The sequence below is a fragment of the Zalophus californianus genome, chromosome 10 (assembly GCF_009762305.2).
Source record: "Zalophus californianus isolate mZalCal1 chromosome 10, mZalCal1.pri.v2, whole genome shotgun sequence".
In the NCBI taxonomy this organism is placed as follows: Eukaryota; Metazoa; Chordata; class Mammalia; order Carnivora; family Otariidae; genus Zalophus; species Zalophus californianus.
Window position 1 is genome coordinate 50,662,511 of NC_045604.1, and position 21,983 is coordinate 50,684,493.

Here is a 21,983-nt window from a genome sequence, read left to right on the forward strand (position 1 = left end):
TTGAAAAGATAACTCATAGAGAATAAATCTTTTAACACTTTATAAGTTATGATCAGTATCAATGTTAATATCCTGGTGTTGATATTGTACTATCATTTTGCTGATGTTACCATTGGAAGACAATAGGTAAAGGGTATGTAGAATTTTTATGTACTATCGCTTAGAACTACATGTGGATATACAATTATCTTAAAATAAAAAGTTTAATTAAAAAATGATCACAAAAGAGTTGTTTTACTTAAAATATGTTTTTGGCAGAGAAATAGATGACTAAAGATGTTAAAAATATGCATATGTTACATCAGTATAAAGTTCTACAGGAGAAATGAAATGGAAACACAAATTCAAACAGAAAAAGGTGCAATGAATAATTTCCCAATGTTAAAAAAAAAAGTGCATGGCCATCAATTTGTGAATGATGGTGATTATGAAATCATTATGTTACTGAAGTTTCATTTAGGAGAGTAGATTTAAAATTTATCTTTAATTGTCAATAACTTAAAATAATACGGCAGGAATTACATTCTTTGCTGGTATTTTAGATGTTGCTCTTAGAATATATGAAGGGGTTCAGAGTTTTTCAAAAGTGTTTTAGGGGTTACAAGAGAGCAAAAATAAGTTTGAAAAGCACTGCACTAGCCATTCCAAGTACATTCCACTTCTAAGCATGCCCAGGTTTTTAACAGCCTGAACCTTGGCATCTATCAGTTCTTTCACTCTGGAATGCTGTCTCATTGTCTGCCAAGCCAACTCCTGCTTATCTTTCAACTCTCCTCTCCAGCCTCTGCCCCTGTGGGAATTCTTCCCTGATGTTTTGAGCACAATTAGGCACTTTCTCTTGATGTTCCTACATACCTCATAGGCAGTATCATCACACAGTAGTGGAAGTGTATATCTGCATGTCTGCCTCACGGTTACTTTGTACAGACCTTTAGGGTGATCTCATTTTATTATTGTATCTCCATTACTGCCAAAAACAGATTCAACCACTTTTCTTTGAATGAATGATTACGAGTATGGTATTGATAACTTAGGAAAAGGCTTGTTTACCACAAATGTAAGTCTTCTGCCTTTAAAGATATATTTTCAGTTTAAGTGCTGTGTACTAAGGCTAAAGATGTTCAAACTACCAAACATTAGAGCTCAAGGGGAATTCATTAATTCATTTACTTATAAAAAAAATTCTATCCTGCATTACGATAGTATTAAAAGTACAAAGCCACGCTAAAAGTCAGGAATGGTGTGGATAGAAAAGCACAACCAGAAATGACATCAGTCTTTCCATGTACTGACTTAAGCCATTGGTGGTCAGAAATTGGATTCGATCTTCCAACCTTGAGGCTGGTGTACTTATCTGCTGGGTCACTCAGACCCTCAAAATGCAGGGGTTCTTGAATGTTGACATGAATAGATAATCTTAAGCTGAAGTCTTAAAAAGACTTTATTTAGAAAATGCTGAATGTCGGGTGCCTGGGTGGCTCAGTCTGCCTTTGGCTTAGGTCATGATCCCTGTACTTTGCATCTGCCTTTGGCTCAGGTCATGATCCCAGGGTCCTAGGATCAAGTCCCGCATTGGGCTTCCTGCTCAGAGGGGAGCCTGCTTCTCCCTCTCCCACTCCCCCGTTTGTGTTCCTGCTCTTGCTATCTCTCTCTATCAAATAAATAAATAAAATCTTTTAAAAAAAAAAGAAAGAAAATGCTAAATGTCTTCTTCTGTCATGTGATGCCAGCTGTCTGTACTACCCTACACCTGATTTAGGTCAATATGGTTCCTTTGTTCCGTCACAGCTATGACTGAACAGGAAGAAATAAAGAAGAACATGAGCAATTTCATATTAAGCCCGATCTTTCAGCTGTTCAGTCTAGTCTTCTGCTTTTGAAAAGCACATTAAGGAACATGTTATGGTAGAACAGTTATTCCTAAGAGGTTTAAGAATAAAATATAAATATACTTAGCCTCTTTTGTAATTCATTATGAGTCAGTGACTCATGAGATCATTTCTTGAAACCATTTACATTTAATACCTTCACTCATTTATTCATTTATCCCTTCATTGAGTATTTGCAGAATACCTACTAGATGTGGAATACTCTGCTTATGCGTAAAGGTCACAGTCATTCCGATTTCACTAGTTTTTACACACACTCATGTATATGTGTGTGCGTGTCTTGCAGTTCTATACAATTTTATCACATGTATTCCTTTGTGTAACTATCACCACAATCAAGATATTGAGCTGTTCCATCACCATTAAGATCTCTTTCTTGCACACACTCAAGTATATTTGTGTGTGTATGTCTTGCAGTTCTATACAATTTTATCACATGTATTCCTTTGTGTAACTATTGCCACAATCAAGATATTGAGCTGTTCCATCACCATTAAGATCTCTTTCTTGCACACACTCAAGTATATTTGTGTGTGTATGTCTTGCAGTTCTATACAATTTTATCACATGTATTCCTTTGTGTAACTATTGCCACAATCAAGATATTGAGCTGTTCCATCACCATTAAGATCTCTTTCTTGCTACCCTTCATATCACACCCATACTATATCCCTCCCCTCACACTCCAATCCTGACCTCTGGCAACCATTCACTTGTTCTTTATCTGTAATTACCTCATTTTGAGACTACTACATAGAACTTTGAGAATACTACACAAACCATACAGCATGTAACTTGTGAGATTGTTTCCATTCAGCATAATACCCTTGAGATCCATCAAAGTTGTTGTATGCATTCATAGTTTGTTCCTTTTTAGTTCTGGGTAGTATTCCATTGTGTGGATGTAGCATAGTTTGGTCAAGTGACTAACATGGAAGGATACTTCTGTCATTTCCAGTTATTAGGCTCTTACAAATAAAGCTGCTATGAAAACTGGTGTACAGGTTTTTGAATGGACATATGTTTTGATTTCTTGGGGATAAACATCTAAGAGTCCAGCTGCTGGATCATCAGGTAAGCGTAGGCTTAGTTTTATAAGAAATTGCCAAAGTATTCTCCAGAGTGGTTGTGCTATTTTACTTTCCCAACAAAAATGTATGAGAGATCTGGTTTCTCCACCTCCCTACCGGCATTTACTATTGTCACTGTTTTTTATTCTAGCTCTTCTAAAAAGTGTGTTACAATACCTCATGGTCATTTTAATTTGCATTTCCCCAATGGCTAATGATACTGAACATCTTTTCATGTGCATATTTTCTTTGGTAAGATGTCTGTTCATGTCTTTGCCCATTTTCTAACTGGAATATTTGTCTTACTATTGAATTTTAAAATTCTTTATACACTCCAGATACAGATCCTTTATGAGATGTTTGGTCTGCAAATATTTTCTCCAGGTCTGCCATTTCTTTATTCATCTTAACAAAGTGTTTCTCAGAGAAAATGTTTTAAATTTTGATTAAGTCCAATTTGTCAGTTTTTATTTTTATGGACCATGCTATGGGTGTCATATATAAGCACTCTTCATCTAGCCCCGCCTTTAAGATTTTCTTTTAAAAATTCTAAAGTTTTACTTTGTGGGGGTGTTTCTTTTTTTAACTTAAATTCAATTAATTAACATATAATGTATTACTAGTTTCAGAGGTAGAGTTCAGTGATTCATCAGTCTTATATGACACCCAGTGCTCATTACATCATGTGCCCTCCTTAATGTCCATCACCCAGTTACCCCATTCCCCAACCCCCATCCCCTCCAGCAACTCTCAGTTTGTTTCCTATTATTAGGGGTCTCTTATGGTTTGTCTCCTTCTCTGATTTCGTCTTGTTTTATTTTTCCTGGGTTTGTTTCTTTTAGTAATCAGCCTCATGTTGTATGTATTGTTCTTTGATGTGCTTGTTGGCGATGTTCTCAGCCTAACACACTCTTTTTATCCATTATATATTCCACAGAATTAGTGTCACTATTTGGGTCGCTTCATTCTGCTGTCATAATTATGCCCATTTTTGTACACAAACTTTAGCACAGGGGTTGGAATTTGAGAGGAAGAGTGTCAGTTTGAGTCCTTGTTGATTTGAGATGAAGGCATGTTGACTTGACATTGAGCAGATGGCAGGCAGTGCATGCTGACTCAGGCAGGAGGGTGGCTAGACTGTGGATTTGGAACTCACAGGCTGATGGCATTGTGTGCGATGGGGATGTGGCTGGTTTTGCTCCTGGTCATGAATTCCTTTAACTTTTGTTTTTCTGGGAAACTCTATCTCTCCTTCTATTCTGGATGAAACCCTTGCTGGATGAAATATTCCTGGCCGCAGATTTTTTCCTTTTAGCACTTTGAATATATCATGCCGCTCTCTGCTAAAAAATCCACTGATAGCCTTATGGGATTTCCCTTGTATGTAACTGATTTCCTTTCTCTTGCTGCTTTCAAAATTCTCTCTCTCGACTATGGACTCTGAGAAACAAACTGAGGGTTCTAGAGGGGAGGGGGTGGGGGGAAGGGTTAGCCTGGTGATGGGTACTAAAGAGGGCATGTACTGAATGGAGCATTGGGTGTTATATGCAAACAATGAATCATGGAACGCTACATCAAAAACTAATGATGTAATGTATGGTGATTAACATAATAAAAAAATTATCTCTCTCTTTATCACTACTTTTGGCCATCTTATTTATTTTGTAAAAATATGGAATGTTTCACGAATTTGTGTGTCACCTTTGCACAGGGGCCATGCTCATCTTCTCTATATCGTTCCAATTTTAGTATATGTGCTGCCGAAGCAAGCACTAGGTTTGTTTTTTATATTTAAATCTCTGATCTATGTTAATTTTTTTACAAGGTATAAGATTCATATTGAAATTCACTTTCTTTTGTCTATGGATGTCCAATTGCTATAACACAATTTGCTGAAAATACTTACGGTATTAATGTCTATAGTATATATAAAAATATTATTCCTCTCATTTCTCATAGTGGTTATATATTCTTTCTCATTTTCATTTCTTGATCAGTTTTTCTAAGGGTTTATCAGTTCTTTGCCCCTCCCCCCAAAATTTAACTCTGTTAATTTATGTTTATTTTCTCTTTTATTTCTTCTCTTGTTTTTATTAATTCCTTCTGTCATCATTTTTTAAATTTAATATACTATTCTTTGCTGGTTTCTTGAGATGGATACCTAGCTCAGACATTTCCTTTTCTAATGTACAAAACTATAGATCTCACTCTACTTACAGCTTCTTGTATATGTCATAAATTTTGATAGGCCCTATTGTTATAATCATTTCATTTAAAATATGTTCTCATTTCCACTGCAGTTTATTCCTTGAGCCATGAGGTAATTAGAAGTGTATCACATAGTTTCCAAATATTTAGGGATTTCCTAGTTTTTTGTTGTTTTTGTTATTATTGATTTCTACCTTATTTCCAATGATATGAGAGAGCAAAGACTTTGTAATTGCAACCCTTTGTAGTTTACTTTTTGGCCCAGAACTCTCAGTGAATTTTCCATGTACATGAGAACAATGTATATTCTTTGCTGTTCAGGTATACTATATTAATTTTGTTAATTAAGTCATATATTAATTATTTTTCAAATATTCTAGATGTCTACTAGATATTTATTCAATTATTATTTTCTGAGAAAATTGTTTTTAAAATAAAAACTATGTGGATTTTTCTGTCTTTTTATTTTTGTCAAATTTTGCTTTACATATTTTAGGGCATGTTATTGGGTGCATAAAATTTATCATGGTTACATTTTCCAATTGAATTTACTTTTTATCATTATAAAATATTCCTATTTATCTCTGGCAAACCTTAAAGTTTACTTTATCTGATATAAGAAAGCTACACTGACTTTCTTTGGACTAGTATTTTCATTATGTGATGTATATATACATCTTCTGATTTTTTTAATTTAATTTAATTTTATTTTATTATGTTATGTTAGTCACCATACAGTACATCATTAGTTTTCGATGTAGTGTTCCATGATTCACCGTTTACATATAACACCCAGTGGTCCATGCAGTACATGCCCTCCTTAATATCCATCACTGGGCTAACCCATCCCCCACTCCCCTCCCCTCTAAAACCTTCAGTTTGTTTCTCAGAGTCCATAGTCTCTCATGGTTCGTCTCCCCCTCTGATTCCCCACCTTCATTTTTCCCTTCCTTCTCCTAATGTCCTCCATGCTATTCCTTATGTTCCACAAGTAAATGAAACCATACAATAATTGACTTTCTCTGCTTGACTTATTTCACTTAGCATGATCTCCTCCAGTCCCAACCCTGTTGATGTAGAAGTTGGGTATTCATCCTTTCTGATGGCTGAGTAATATTCCATTGTATATATGGACCACATCTTCTTTATCCATTCATCTGTTGAAGGGCATCTTGGTTCTTTCCACAGTTTGGCTATTGCGGACATTGCTGCTGTGAACATTGGGGTGCATATGGCCCTTCTTTTCACTATATCTGTATCTTTGGGGTAAATACCCAGTAGTGCAATTGCTGGGTCATAGGGTAGCTCTATTTTTAATTTTTGAAGAACCTCCACACTGTTTTCCAAAGTGGCTGTACCAACTTGCATTCCCACCAACAGTGTTAGAGGGTTCCCCTTTCTCCACAACCTCTCCAACATTTGTTGTTTCTTGCCTTGTCAGTTTTTGCCATTCTAACTGGTGTAAGGTGGTATCTCAGTGTGGTTTGATTTGAATTTCCCTGATGGTTAATGATGATGAATATTTTATCATGTGTCTGTTAGCCATTTGTATGTCTCCTTTTGAGAAGTGTCTGTTCATGTCTTCTGCCCATTTTTTGAGTTGATTATTTGTTTTTTAGGGTGTTGAGTTTGAGAAGTTCTTTATAGATCATGGGTAGCAGTCCTTTATGTGTAGTGTCATTTGCAAATATCTTCTCCTATTCTGTGGGTTGCCTCTTTGTTTTCTTGACTGTTTCCTTTGCTGTGCAGAAGTTTTTATCATGACGAAGTCCCAAAAGTTCACTTTTGCTTTTGTTTCACTAGCCTTTGGAGATGTATCTTGAAAGAAGTTGCTGTGGCCGATGTCAAAGAGGTTACTGCCTGTGTTCTGCTCTAGGATTTTGATGGATTCCTGTCTCACATTGAGGTCTTTCATCTATTTTGAGTTTATCTTTGTGTATGGTGTTAGAGAATGGTCGGGTTTCATTCTTCTGTATATTTGTCCAATTTTCCCAGCACCATTTATTGAAGAGACTTCGACTGCTTTGTCGAAGATTATTTGACCATAGAGTTGAGGGTCTGTATCTGGGCTCTCTATTCTGTTCCACTGGTCTCTATGTCTGTTTTTTTGCCAGTACCATGCTATCTTAGTGATCATGGCTTTGTAATATAGCTTGAAATTGGGCAATGTGATGCCCCCAGCTTTGTTTTTCTTTTTCAACATTTCCTGGGCGATTCAGGGTCTTCTCTGATTCCATACAAATTTTAGGATTGTTTGTTCCTGCACTTTGAAAAATGTCATCGGGATTTTGATCAGGATGGCACGGAAGGTATAGATTGCTCTAGGCAGCATAGACATTTTAACAATGCTTATTCTTCCAATCCATGAGCATGGAATGCTTTTCCATCTTTTTGTGTCTTCTTCAATTTCTTTCATGAGTGTTCTGTATTTCCTGGAGTATAGATCCTTTACCTCTTTGGTTAGGTTTATTCTGAGGTATCTTATGGTTTTTGGTGTTATTGTAAATGAAATCTATTCTCTAACTTCTCTTCTACAGTTGCATTGTTAACATCTTCTGATTCTTATACTTTCAGTCTTTTTTGTTCTCGTATTTAAGATGTGTCTCTTACAAGCACCATGGTTGGGTTTTGTTTTTGGTCTGACAATTTTTGGCTTTAAAGTGGTATGTTTAGTCCATTTGCATTTAATGTAATTACTAATACATTAGTTCATAATCAGTATCTTACTTTTTATTTCTATTTGTTCTGTTATTTATTCCTATTTTCTTTCCCTTTGTTGCCTTCACTGGATCATTTCATTTCCTGCTCTGTTAGCTTACAAAAGATCATTTATCATTTAATGGTCACCCTAAAGATTACAACATGCATTTTTGACTTATTATTGTCTAAAATTACTAAAATCGGCACTTCTTCTAGATATAGGAAAGGACCTTGAATTCTTTAACTTCATTTACTTTCTTTTCTGTCTTTTGTACAATTGTTGTCATATTTTAATTCTACATATATTTTAAACCAAAAAGACATTATTATTATTATTACTTTTAATATTTGTATCCTTTCTAGAATCATTCATTTCCTTTTGCATGTCTCTACTTCCCATCTGGAGTCATTTTCTTTCTGCTTGCATAACTTTCTTCAGTATGATTTTACTGCTGATGTTAAATTATTTCAGTTTTTATCTGTCTGAAAATATTTTTAATTTTTCTTTATTTTGAAAGATATTTTTGCTGAGTATAGTATTCTAAGTTGACAATTATTTTCTTTTTGCATTTAAAAAACGATATTTGTTGTCTTAAGACTTCCAGAGTTTCTGTTGAAAAGTCCACATATGAATCTCACTGTTTGCCCTTTAAAAGTAATGTACATTTTTTCTCTAGCTACTTTTAAGCATTTTTTTTCTTTGTCTTTGGTTGTTAAGCACTTTTGCTATAATGGATCTAGTTGTGATTTTCTTTCTATTTTATCCTTCCTGGGGTTTGTAAAACATTTTAAATCTGTTGTTTCATATCTTCTGTCACTTTACAAGTCTCAGCCATTATCTCCTTGATATTTTTTTCTGTCCCAATATCTTTCTCTTCTTCTAGAACTCTAATTTACATTAGAAAATTTTCATCAGGTCTCAAGTGCCTGAATTATTTTCTATATTTTTCCAACACTTTTTCTCTCTGAGCTTCAATACAAATGTTTTCTATAATTTTCTAGTTCTTTAATTCCCTCCCCTGCTCATAAACTTATCTATTAATTTCCTAAATTCAGTCTGTATTTTTTGTTCTAAAATTTCCACTTAACTCATTATTACAAATTCCAGCTCTCAGAAGATATTCTGCATTTTTAACATATATTTTATAATGTATCAATCATAATTATCTTAAAACCAATATCCTATAACTACAATATCTGGGTAATCTGTGAGTCTGTATTTATTAATGATTGCTTGCTTCTTTGTTTAGCTAAGTTTACCATCAGTTGGCCCTGTTTCTTGACATAACTGATAATTTTTTACTGATTGCTGGACATTGTGCATGATAACTTTTAGAGACAACTGTCTTCCTCCAGAGGAAGGTAGAAAATATTTGATTTTCTTTTGTTAGGCAGTTAAATGTAGGCAAATGACTTTCTTTCATACAGAGATTTAAGAGGGTTTCAGGCTGGATTTCAGGCTTTGTGTAATCTGGACTGTTTCTGTTTGCTGCCACACACAGGGTATCTCAGGGCCCCTCCTCCTTCATAGGGCCTCAACTCCAGTTTTTTCTTCCCTACATTATAAGAATCCTGAAACCATTGTTTGACTTTTTAATCTCTTAGAAGTTATTTTATACTTGTTTTCTTGGCTGCTGGCCCTGAGAATGCATGGGTTAGTAGTTAGCAAATATCTTAAGAGAAAATAATGAGCAGAATATCAGGCTTTTTGGGGGATTTCTATTTCTATGGGCGTCTTGGATGACTTGGATGGCCTGACCTTTAATTTTTGTCTCCCCAGTAGTGAGACTTCAGCAGACTCTAGGCTGCTCTCTGCTCTGCCTCTCTTCCTTTCACTGAGAATTTGGCAATTTCCCTGAATGGAAGAAAAACAACTGAGTTATATATAGAGCTCACTTCAATGCATTTTTCTTCTCACTGGGATTGGGCTCTCAAATCCTTGTTGTCTTAGCTACTGTCTGATGTCTTCAAATAGTTTTTTTTTCCTGGTATTTTATCCATTTTTATAGTTAAACGAATCTTATCAATGGCCCAGTTCCAATAAAGTTAGAAAACATTCAGTGGTCTGCTCTCAGCCCAGTGATTCTTATCAGGAGGCCAAGACTGTCTTCATAATGGCCAGGCAGATAGATCATTTCTAAAGGTTTTCAAACAGATTCAGTTCCCAATGATAGACCTGTGACTCATGAAAACCATTTCTGGGTAAACCTTGCTGTCCGGACCCCCTGACATATACACCAAAAATGTTACCATTGGCAAATCAGGTATACACTAATTTAGGGAAACTTTTCTACAGTGTTATATGCTCCTCTGCTACCATTGTTTTTGATGAGGGTAAGTCAAGACACTCAAACTCACTATTAAATAGATTATTGGAATATGACCTTCTAGCCTACCACAAAGGTTGGAATGACATATTTGCTTTCATCTAGAAAGCACCCGTAACTTCACAAATTTCTGATTTCTCATGCACTCTGAGCTGAGAATACAAAATTTAGTGATAAAAGGACTGCAGAGCCCTAAAACTGCATCAGATACTGTAGAGCCAATGTAACCAAGCATGCTAGCAAAGCATTCAGTTTGGATCACCACATGTTTAAATTTTTATCTTCACCTCCTTTGCTTGATATATGTAGCCTTTCTAAATGTTGACCTCATTCATTCCAGAGATTTTCATATTCTGGTTTCCTCCTGAACAGCAATAATATTTTTTCATCTATTGCTAACCTACTGCTCATCTTCCTTCTTCCCCAATCCATGATACTAGCTGTCCTTTGGAAACTTTCTCATATTTTCTTAATTGTCAGTTCAACATGTTCTGGACTCCACTTCACAATGACCCCATTAAACATGGGCTTGATATATATAGCATTATGTGATCTTCCTTCAATTTATTTCTCTCTGCTTCATATTTGATTACTAAGAAGATTCACTTTGCATAACCTTTTTAAAATCATTTATAAAGTTATTTCCAGTCTCTATAATCATTTTCTTTCCAACATGAAGATTCCTCCCAATTATGGTAATTCAGTTTTAAAATAAATTTTGGTAGAATCCTACTCAAGACTCTTTGAAAATACATACAAATTATATTGAATAATTACTCTTTAGCCACATTAACTTACTTAATGACTTATTGACTGACCAGGAAGATTTCCTTTACAATAGCAATAACACATTATAAAAGGAATTATCTTTCTTAAGAATGTAGAGGTTCCACTCAGTATTAAGGTGTCACCCTTTTCCTGGGTAAGCAGGCAAGCCCCACCTGCTTAAACTTCCCAAGAATCCCTCAGGAGCCCAATCCTGGATCCATGGATCCTGAGGAGCCATGCATGAAGACCACAGGTCTTCTGCCACATTGATTACCATAAACCAGGTTTCACAGTCTAGCTGTCTTCTTTGCTAATTTCCCCCTTGAGGCTCTCCAAGACAAAAATGGATCTTATTACACATCAGCAACTCAACAACTTATTTGCATCTAGATCATATATTTGTCTAGAACATCCTGAGTATTTGCCACTGTTTGCTCTAATACCTCCTTCTTGTCTGTATTGAAACATTTTGACAGATTCTCCCAAAAGCCATTCTCAGCCCAAGGCAGCTAATTCATTGACTAAATTTAATTTTCTCTTTCTTTTTTCCTCAAACTCATTTCACATAATCATTTGGGGCCTCCTCAATTTTTCTACCATATTTGGTCTTCACTTCACTTACCCAGGTGACTGATGGCTTCTTTGTCCCAAGGCCAGGTGGCAGCACCAGCAAGGTCTTCCCGCACTGAGCTAGCAAAGTAGACATTGAGGAAGTGAGTACTGTTGAGCTGCAGTGCCTCCTTCAGCTCCTTCACACTCATGTATGCCCTGGAGAGCACACAAGAGCACAAATGTCACACCAAAGGATCAGTACATAGAAAGCAGAACCATACCTAAACAGACTGACACTCCCAGCCATCATTGGCCTTTGGAGGGGCAGAGAGACAGAGACCAGGCTGTCATGAAGATAACAAAAAAGGCACTAGTACACATTTGGGATATTTATTCCAAGATAAATAATATTTTACCTTTTTAGCACTAGATTATTTATACAAATACTCAGTGTTTGACATCATACTCAATTCCCACTCTACATCTAGATTATTTCTTCAAGATAAATCCAATGATACTCCTAATTATTTGCCCTGAGTATTAACCCCAGGTCATGGTGAAGAAGGCCTTCCAACTCTCAATTCCTGGTTCCTTCTATCACACTGCATGAACATTATTATGATCAGAGGACCAACTGAATCTATTTCAGTATATGCTTGCTTTGGGCATTATTAAAAAAAAAAAACAGTGGCCAGGAAACCTAAGTAAAAAGAGGAAAAAAATAGATGAGTTATAGGTAGAAGAGGATATCATAAAGTTACTGCAAAGAATGTTAATTGTATATATATATTTCTTTCTAGTCCCTTAATCCATAGAAACTACTATAACTCCAACTACCTTATGCTACTTACCAAGTATCTTTACTGGTAGCCTTCAACATACTAGGCAATATTATGTTTACACTTATGCACAGAATTAAAGGTCTATTAAAGACATATGCCATATGGCCCATAAAAAAGGGAAACAAGGATTTTATCTCTTTATAAGCTCATATATAGTCAAAGACCTTCATCTTCCTGGCATCAGTGAAACTTTAAACTTACTATAAGCAAACAGGCTCACTCAACATTCTCACTGAAGAGCTATTTTAAGAACAAACAGCTAAAGCAGAGCTCAGTGGCCCTTTGGATTCACAGGATGATTCTCATAGTGACCATAGTCTGCCACTCAAAAGGGAAAATATTCCTATCACAGCTTCAACTGGGCAGACAGTTTCCTCAACATTAGTTGGAAATTTCCTTTATAGATCATGCTTCATTGTTGCTGTTCTGATAGACAAGCTGAAATCCAGAAGCTCATGTTAGGACAGCATGACCCTTCTTCTCTTGGTTGCTCTGCCTCCCAATCACACTGTTGATGCAATCTATTTAATCCACATGTAGGATATACTGGCAAGGAGTACCCAAGAAATAGAGATCCCAAGGAAGATTGTTTTTGTATTCTTTGGAACAGAACCAAAAAGGGGAATACAAGTTAAGAAACAAAAAAGATTCTGCTTTAGAACCAAAGATACTTGGGAGAAAAGAGATTTAAAAATACTTTTTCATATTGACTAATAATATCTTGGAAAAATAGTTTTAAGCCCCAAGAAATCATCCAAATTCCATGAGGTGATGTCAGATGTGATCAGAGGGATATTCCTTCTGCTGCTTTCCTGGAGACACAATGTTTTTTGGACTGTTGCCTGGTTTTCCCTGGATATTAGTCACATTCTCTTTCTCTTTCTCCTTTATTAAAAATAATTGCAATTTGTATTGACAAATTGATGGTTTGGAGCTGTGATGACATCAAGTAATTCTTCAACATGGAGATGTAGGCCAGAAGAATGAAGCAGAGAGAGGGTGAATGGGAAAAGAGAGAAGGAAAGGAAAGGAAAGGAAAGGAAAGGAAAGGAAAGGAAAGGAAAGGAAAGGAAAGGAAAGGAAAGGAAAGGAAAGGAAAGGAAAGGAAAGGAAAGGAAAGGAAAGGAAAGGAAAGGATGGGAAATGAAAGGAATGGAAAGGACAAATAAGGGCAGAGAGAATCAGAGACTGAGCCTACACACAGCTCAGGATACCAAGGAAGACAAGTCACACCCTTTCTCTGTTCCTATTCCAGAGTTCCCACTAAAATTGGGAGTTGGTAACTTGACAGTTTTCTCTCTTTTCTCCTCCCTCACTTTCCCCAAATCCCCCAGGTCCTGGCATGGTTTACTTGGGCTATCTCTGTGTTACTGGCTTCTCCATCTGCCATTTACCAGTCTTGGCTGCCATCCTTCTGTCCTCCCTCAACCCAGCTGTTCCACTAATTTCCCTTGAGCACCTTCCAAGAGGCCTCCTCCTCCACCACCAACCTCATTAGCTGGTTCTACTTATCTTCCTTTTTCTTCTTTCCCCAACCCTCTCTCCAGCCATAAATTACCCTTCCAGATGAGAGTATTTATGTCATGCTGGTGGCAAACTGGGTGTGGTTACTGTGACTCCTGCACTCCACAGAGATATATGTGGACAGAAATCAGCAAGTATAAGGAGGAGAACACGTTTTTAAAAAGCTACAGACAGTTGGAAACACTCATTAATTGAAATGATAGAAGAAAATCTTATTTTGTTGGGAACAAAGACTTTTTTCTAGATTATTCCTTAATCCAAAAATAAAACTTAGATATCAGTGTGTCGGTTTTATATGTTGAATGCCCTACCTACTATAAGGTGTACACCTTTTCACAAGTTGATCAGAGCTAATAAAGATAAACATCTTACTAATGTGATCAGAGCCTGGCTTAGACATTGGGTATGGAAAATGAATATTACTCTTAAATTCAGAGCTTTAGAAATGATTTGTGAAGAGACAGACTTGACATCTAAAATAACTTAATATTCAAGGAAAGGTCAAATAATATACATAAATGTCATAAAAAGCATAAGTGCCTTGAACTGACCAGAACTATGTATAAAAAGGAAGACGAACTGCATTAATCTGCTTAATTTCTGCCAGGATCTCCCTTTGCTCATACTGTCCATATTCTAGACTGAGGTACTCACCATAGACTTCTCCCTGGGACTCAGACCAACCAAAGTGAAGTTGTGTTTTGATTTTTATAAAAGTTGTCTCAGAAACAAGCTCTGCTTGAGACTGACATATTAAGTTGTTCTGCCCACTGCTCAAGTCTGTTATTTCTGACATGGCCCCTGGAAGAATGCACACCTGCCTCACCATTTTATGACTGTGACCTACTGGGATTAACCACTACCTGGTATCCAGCACTTGTGTTTCTTTGTCCCCCAGACTTAGTGCATTCATTTTGATCCATGCCATGCTCCCTGACTGCTGACCGCACTCCAGTGTCTAAGTGTACATGCAAGGCCCAACTTTTGCTTAGTTTCTGACTAAGTAAAAGTGAAAAAATATTTTAAAATGCCTATTTGTGCTCTAGCTTAATAGTCAGCTGAGTAAGTAACTCCTTTATAGACTGATAGAAATAACTGCAAGAATGAAGCCAGAAAGAAGAAAACGATCATGAACTGTCTGAAGGATGTTGAACGAGTATCAAAAATTGGCATGTTGAAAAACAAGACATAAAGGATGCTTGTGTGCCCTGAGATCTCAGAGCAAGTCCTCTCCAGAGGAAGACCTGACTGCGCTCTACAGGGTGTAAGGCAGCCTCCATGACAACAAAACCAGATGCCCCCTAGGATCCCCAGGCAATTAGCCTCATGGAAACAACTGTGCCAACATTGGGATACTTTGGTTTGGCCAAACCAAAACCTTTCTGTTGTTACTGTATACTATGGTTCTCTATCCAACATATGCAGAAGGGTTCCATCTGCCACCCCATCTACTATCTACTCTGCCAAACATGCTTCCTCCTCCTGGTGAATATCACCTTTGGCCTGCTTTCCCAACCCTTTCACTGTACTCAAACCATGGGCTTATCAATCTGCAGAGTACCAACTAGTGCTCTCCCTGTGCCCAGTGCAACTCTAAAAACTTAGTTTTTCTCCTCTTAAATTCCTCCTGCTCTTAGGTGTCTGGCACTCTACTACATCACCATACACTTTACTCTTCTTTTTATTTTCCCACCTCCTGGTTAGTCCCTACACATCAAGGGTTCAGTGCCTTGCCCACAGCCTTCTCCTTCCCTACCTCCTACCATCCATCACTTAGTAAATTTCTTTTTTTATTTCTTCTTTTTTATTTTATTTTTTATTATGTTATGTTAATCACCATACATTACATCATTAGTTTTTTTTAATTTTTTATTGTTATGTTAATCATCATATATTATATCATTAGTTTTTGATGTAGTGTTCCATGATTCATTGCTTGTGCATAACACCCAGTGCTCCATGCAGAATGTGCCCTCTTTAATACTCATCACCAGCCTAACCCATCCCCCTACCCCCCTCCCCTCTAGAACCCTCAGTTTGTTTGCAGAGTCCATCGCCTCTCATGGTTCATCTCTCCCTCCGATTTTCCCTCCTTCATTCTTCTATGTGAAACATCACTGAAAACAGTCTTCTTTTTGAATTTCTTACCTCCAATTGCCCCTACACCTCATATTCATGGTCACCCTTACTCAGAGTGGTTCTTATTCCCAATCTTCTGTAGATCTTTAATTCTACTTGTTTATACTCTCACTTGTTTATGGTCACCCCCTCTCCAGGAATGATTTGAGATCACCATTCTTCTCTTGCTCCTCCTCTCCCACCAACCTCAATCTCTTATTCCCCTGACTTAGTAAATGATCATGCCTCCTTCTTCAGTGATGAAATTGAAGCCATTCATCATGGACTCTAACACACACACACACACACACACACACACACACACACACACACATATTCACTTCCTTACCTATTTTTATGCCCTTATCTCTGGTCCCACAGGATGAGGTTTCTGAGCAAATCATAGCTAACACCCTCTTTTTCCTTCTCCCTTTCTAATTCAAACTTCTTGAAAGAATAACTTTCTGATCTCCTATTCATTTCTTTTTCCATGTACCCCCTAATCCCATTGTAACCTAGCTTTCATTGGCATCACTTTATCAAAACTGCTTTTGTTAAAATGTCAGTGACCTCCAAACTGTCCCTCCTCACAAAATGAAAAAAATTCAGTCAACTTCTTACGATAATTCTTTGTTGCATTTTCATATTTAGTTATTTCCTGCTTCTTAAAGTTCTCTACTTCCTCTACTTTTTTTTTGCAATGTTATTTTCTGATTGTATTCTTGCTTTTGAGACCACTCTCAAAAGGATTCCTCTTTCCCCTTCTAATCATTAAAAGTTATTCCCCAGGATTCTGTGGTCTAGTTTCTGGTACATTCTTTTGTCATGCTCCTTGTTCACTATTGGGAGCTCTTCTACTCCTAAACGTTGAAGCACAATCAGTCCTTGGATAATATATATATATATATATATATATATATATATATATATATATATATATATATACACACATACACACACACACACATCACACACATATGAGATAGATATATTTTTTATATATATGTATATGTATATAACTATAGATTAGATTCTTGTTTCTCTTTTATAGCAGGACATCTCCACCTAGATCATACACAGACATCTTGAGTTCAAAATGTCAGTGTGATGGGTGGTTCTACATGAGCACAAAAGAAATTTCAGTGAATCTGAAATAGTGATCTAACCAATGAATCTGTAGACATCTTTTCTATGGATAGATATGCAGGAAGAATTGAGCTTTGGCTAAACACAGAAGAAATATGTATCTGTGTCCATAGAAAGATAGAAGGCAAAGACAAGGGAAGGACCACAATGGCATTTTATCTCCTACTTAATTTTACAGACTGGATTTTGAACTGCTCGCAAAACAAAACAAAAAACACTCTTTTCATAAAATTAGTGCAACCCAGGATACACAAGCAATGCTTTAAGGCCTAATGACAAAACGAAGCACCAGTTGAGGATAGGGGACACTCTCTCCATTTCTGGAAAGAATTAAGGGATGTCAGCACCATTCTAGCACTGAGAGTTTTACAACCTTGGGTTGCATTAGAAGCCAGCTCTCTCAGGAAGCCAGCCTTTCCCTAGAGAAACAGTGAGGGCAAAAGCATCAGTTGGAAAGGCTGAATGTCAGTAGAGAAGGTAAACCCCAATCACCAGTGTTCAATGGCAAACAGCAGGAGAACCACAGAAACTGGTAGCCATGAATTTTAAGGCACACCCTGCTGGAGACTCCCAAAAATACTAGAGAAAGGGAACATTGTATGAGGGTAAGATTTGGGTTATATATTGGACTAATGTGATTTCATTGTTAATGGTAATATGACTTCATTTGTGCCCACAGGGCTGTGTGGACTGGGTTTATCTCTGACACTAAACTCACAGTCTTTTTCCCCACAGCTACTTCTCCAGTGTCCCTCTCTGAATTGGTGCTACTCCTATTACCCTTTCCATGACACAAGTAGAAAACCCAAGATTCCTCCCTTCTTCCTCCCTCCCCTCTCCTGCACTCTTCTCAATATAATCAACCACCTCCTAACTAGCCCCAGGGAAGACACCATGATGATTATTGTTTCTCTTCTGAATGCCATAAAAGAGGGCAGATATCATCATAACTAGGACATCATCAACTGGGAGTATATTTTTTCTTCAAATTCAAATAGGAAAAACCTGACAAAACTTACTACACCAAAAACATTAACTCAGTTTTGCTAATTCATATGGGAATGAGTAATACTACTAGAATAAAAATGGAATTATTCTTTAGAAATGTTTAAGTGTTGGGTTCCTAGATGGCTCAGTCAGTTAAGTGTCCAACTCTTGATTTTGGCTCAGGTCCTGATAGGGTCATGGGATCGAGCCCTGTGTCAGGCTCTGTGCTCAGCAGGGAGTCTGTTTGAGATTCTCTCCCTCTCCCTCTGTGCCTCCCCCTGCTCTCTCTCTCTCTCTATCTTTTTCTCTCTCTCTCTCTCAAATAAATAAATCTTTAGAAATGTTTAAGTGTTATAAGACCTTGAGGCTGCAATAAAAGAAGTAACTAGAGATTGGAAGGGTCTGAAGTCCAGTGTCATAATAGCTTTGGTTATAGGCAGAATTGTGTTCCCAAAGATGTCCATGCCCTAATCCCTGGATATGTTAACTTACATGGCAAAAGGGACTTTGCAAAGGTGATCAAAAACACTGATGTTACAATGAGAAGATTTTTCTGGGTTACCTGAGTGGGTCCAATCTAATTACACAAGTCCTTAGAAGCAGAGAGCCCTTCCTGCCTGTGATCAGAGAAAGAGATGTGGCAATGGAAGCAGAGTCAGACAAATGCTACTTTGTTGGTTTTGAAGACGAAGGAAGGCATCTGCAAGCTGAAGAATGTAGGTGGCCTGTAGAAGCTAGAGAAGGCAAAGAAATGGCTTCTCTCCTAGAGCATTCAGCAAGCTATGCAGCCCTAACAACACCTTAATGTTAGCCTGGTGAGACCTATGTCAAACCTCTGACCCGCAGGACTGTAAGATAATATCTTTGTGTTTTAGCCAGTAAGCTTGTTGTTGTTTTTAGCCAGAAAATACATGCAACTTCTTTTACTTAAATATAATATCTTTGGAAAAGAAGAGCATATGGAGATTGAACATATGGCTTCAGAAGATGGTAACAAAAGAAAAGATTTGTTTTAAGAGACCCTGTCCTTTGATTCCTGAATTATGGGCTCAAGAGGAGGAAAGAGTATATCCCACCATTCCAGTTCTTGGCAGTAGCTTGCCTACATTAACAAGGGAGCCATACCCTGATATACCCTGAAATTGATTTGGAAGACGAGCATGAAAATACCCAGATAACTTGTTAGGTCCAGATAAGGTAGAAGAAGAGCATGGTAGAGGAGGTACTCAGTAGAATTAAGAGAAAATGATCAAACCAATGGTCAGAGGTAACCAATGTGTCACTATCCTGAGGAGCACAGGCTCCCACACCAGGATGACTTGGTCTTAAATCCGACCTCTTCCACTCACTGGCCACGTGGCATTGGCAAGGCACCTAGCATCACTACATCTCAGTGTCATCTGTAGAATGAGAATAATGACATATCTGTATATAATTATTAGGAGGAAAAAATGAAATAATACTTGTAAAACCATACATAAGCGTTCAATAAACCTTATATTAGTGATAACAGTACCTATGGCCTCGGATGACTACATAGCTGGCAACACAGTTCAACACCGTGATACAGAAAAGCAAGTATCATCTCAAAGACTTGATGGGAAACTAATCATGGGTTATATCTCAGGAGGGGCAGACCTTGCTTACAAGAAAAAAATTAAATGAAATGGAGGCAACACCACAGTGTAAGAAAGAAGCAAACACAACTTAAATCTAAAACCTGAAGGAAACCCACCATGAAAAGCTTGGAGTGAAAATAAAAAACAATGAAGCTTTTCTAGGCACAAACTGTAGCTGGCCTTGTCGGGCAAGGGATAGTTTTGATTCCTCCCAAAACAGTTTCCAAAATTGACACAAAATAAAAATACAGTGATGATCCAGAACTTCAGAGGAGAAATATCTCTGCCAAAAGGCTGATTCTGCTAATAACAATTGCAGCCCTTCTGATAAATACTTTCCCTAACTTCCTGATAATATCTCTCAAAAAGTTCAGGAAACAACAAAGAGATCTAATACTTTGATTTTAATTCTTTCTAATAGAAAAGAACTATCTGGTGACATGGGGTGGATGAGCTCCTTCAATGGAAGAAACTACATTTTACTTTTTTGCAACAGCTGAGGCTGGTAACAACAAGGACTTGAGCTTTAGGGAAAAAGAGTTCCAAAAGGAAGGAATGATTCCTTACTCTAGGATTCTCAAGGGGGAAATGGCCCTTTGGAAGTAGAAGTATATAAACTTTGAAAATGCACTGAATTCTAGATTGCCCCAATAAAGGTGAAAGGAGCCATGAAACATCAAAAAGAACCAGGTTTGATAAAGGAACTATCTGCTAAGCTAAAATTTTAAAGCAACAGATGTAGATTTTGGGAAGAGGAACAGCATAAACTGCAAAAAAAAAAAAAAAGAGGCTCAAAAAAGATAAAGCTGAGGACAGCCATAAATATGAAAAAACTGCAAAGAATGACAAATTTTTAAATTTCCATTTTTCAGAATAATAAGAAAAATAGACAGTATGATGACACAGAAGGGAAAAAAAGCTGAACTCTTCAACGTCTGCCTTGTCGCCAAGATAAATGATTGTGAAAGTGCAAATCTATTCAATAATTCATTAACCTGGCAATCATGTATTTGCCCTAATAATAATAGTGATCAAAATTAATTGAGTCCCAACTTCATGACAGATACTTCATATATATTTTCTCATAGAAACCTCACAACAATCCTGTAAGGTTAGTGTATTTATTTCACTTTGCATATAAGAAATTCAAGTTTACAAAATTAAAGTCACTTGCCCCAAACCACACAGCTTGTAAGTTTTGGAGGTAAGTTTTAAACTCAAGTTCCTCTAACTCCAAAGCACACATCCTTTCTTCTATTCTTAAACTGGTTTCCCCAGCATCTGTGAGTCACTGTGTTGGGCCTCGGCAATAAAAAGATACATAATATATGATTCTTGTTTTCAAGAAACTCAGTCTTGCATAATTGTAATGCAAGGTGACAGGCACTATAATAGCAGTGCACGCAAAATTACACTTATCATGATGAGCACTGAGTAAGGTACAGAATTGTTGGATCACTATATTGTACACCTGGAACTGACATAACACTGTATGTTAGCTATACTGGGATTACAATATTTTTTTTTTTTTTTACAAATTACATGCAAGAACAGAGGATGAAGTGAAAAATCAGCTAGGAGAACCAGATGTTCATAAGGTACTGCAAACTTTGTGGCAGATGTTGTGAATTGGTTTGTGCAGGTTATTCTCTCCTCCTTCTAGTGTGTTCCTGTTCTGGAGGACAGAAAAGTTGAATTCCCCCATTTTTCCAATTCTCTTATACCTAGGGATCTGGATGTGATTTAGAGTCTGCCAATCAGTTGTGCTCTAGTTGGAAGAGGGCAGTGAGATGAAGACCTTACTGCTTTTTCCTTCTCTGCCTGCAAGCATGGCTGGGTGAGAGTGCCCTTGGAGGAGCAGGTTGTGCGGCAAACACTTGCTTCTTGTGCTCATCTAGCGGGCACAGCATGACTGCAATGGTGGTTACCTTCCTGTCTGTGGCAAGGCGGGGTGGGGGCCAGCTGCACCGGCAGCCCTGTTCTTCAGTGCCATTCTGAGAGATACTCCTGGATGCCCAACCTAAATCCTACTACTCAAGCCCTTATAAAAACTTTATAAGCAGGCGCCTGGGTGGCTCAGTTGGTTAAGCGACTGCCTTTGGCTCAGGTCATGATCCTGGAGTCCCGGGATCGAGTCCCGCATCGGGCTTCCTGCTCGGCAGGGAGTCTGCTTCTCCCTCTGACCCTCCCCCCTCTCATGCTCTCTCTTTCTCTCTCTCATTCTCTCTCAAAT

The 21,983-nt window shown here is 37.4% G+C and overlaps 1 protein-coding gene and 1 non-coding gene across 2 annotated transcripts in view; both read right to left on the reverse strand.

Moving 5' to 3' along the window:
• The window catches only part of PAPPA2 (pappalysin 2), a 269,440-nt gene that overhangs the window by 154,984 nt on the left and 92,473 nt on the right, over positions 1-21,983 (reverse strand). Inside the window, exon 3 of the mRNA XM_027609924.2 lies at positions 11,585-11,730. Coding sequence (XP_027465725.2) covers positions 11,585-11,730 — 146 coding nt within the window. The remainder of the gene's footprint in view (positions 1-11,584; positions 11,731-21,983) is intronic.
• Positions 4,626-4,732, reverse strand: LOC113933822. The gene has a single exon (XR_003523517.1). It is a non-coding gene; the product is annotated as a U6 spliceosomal RNA (small nuclear RNA).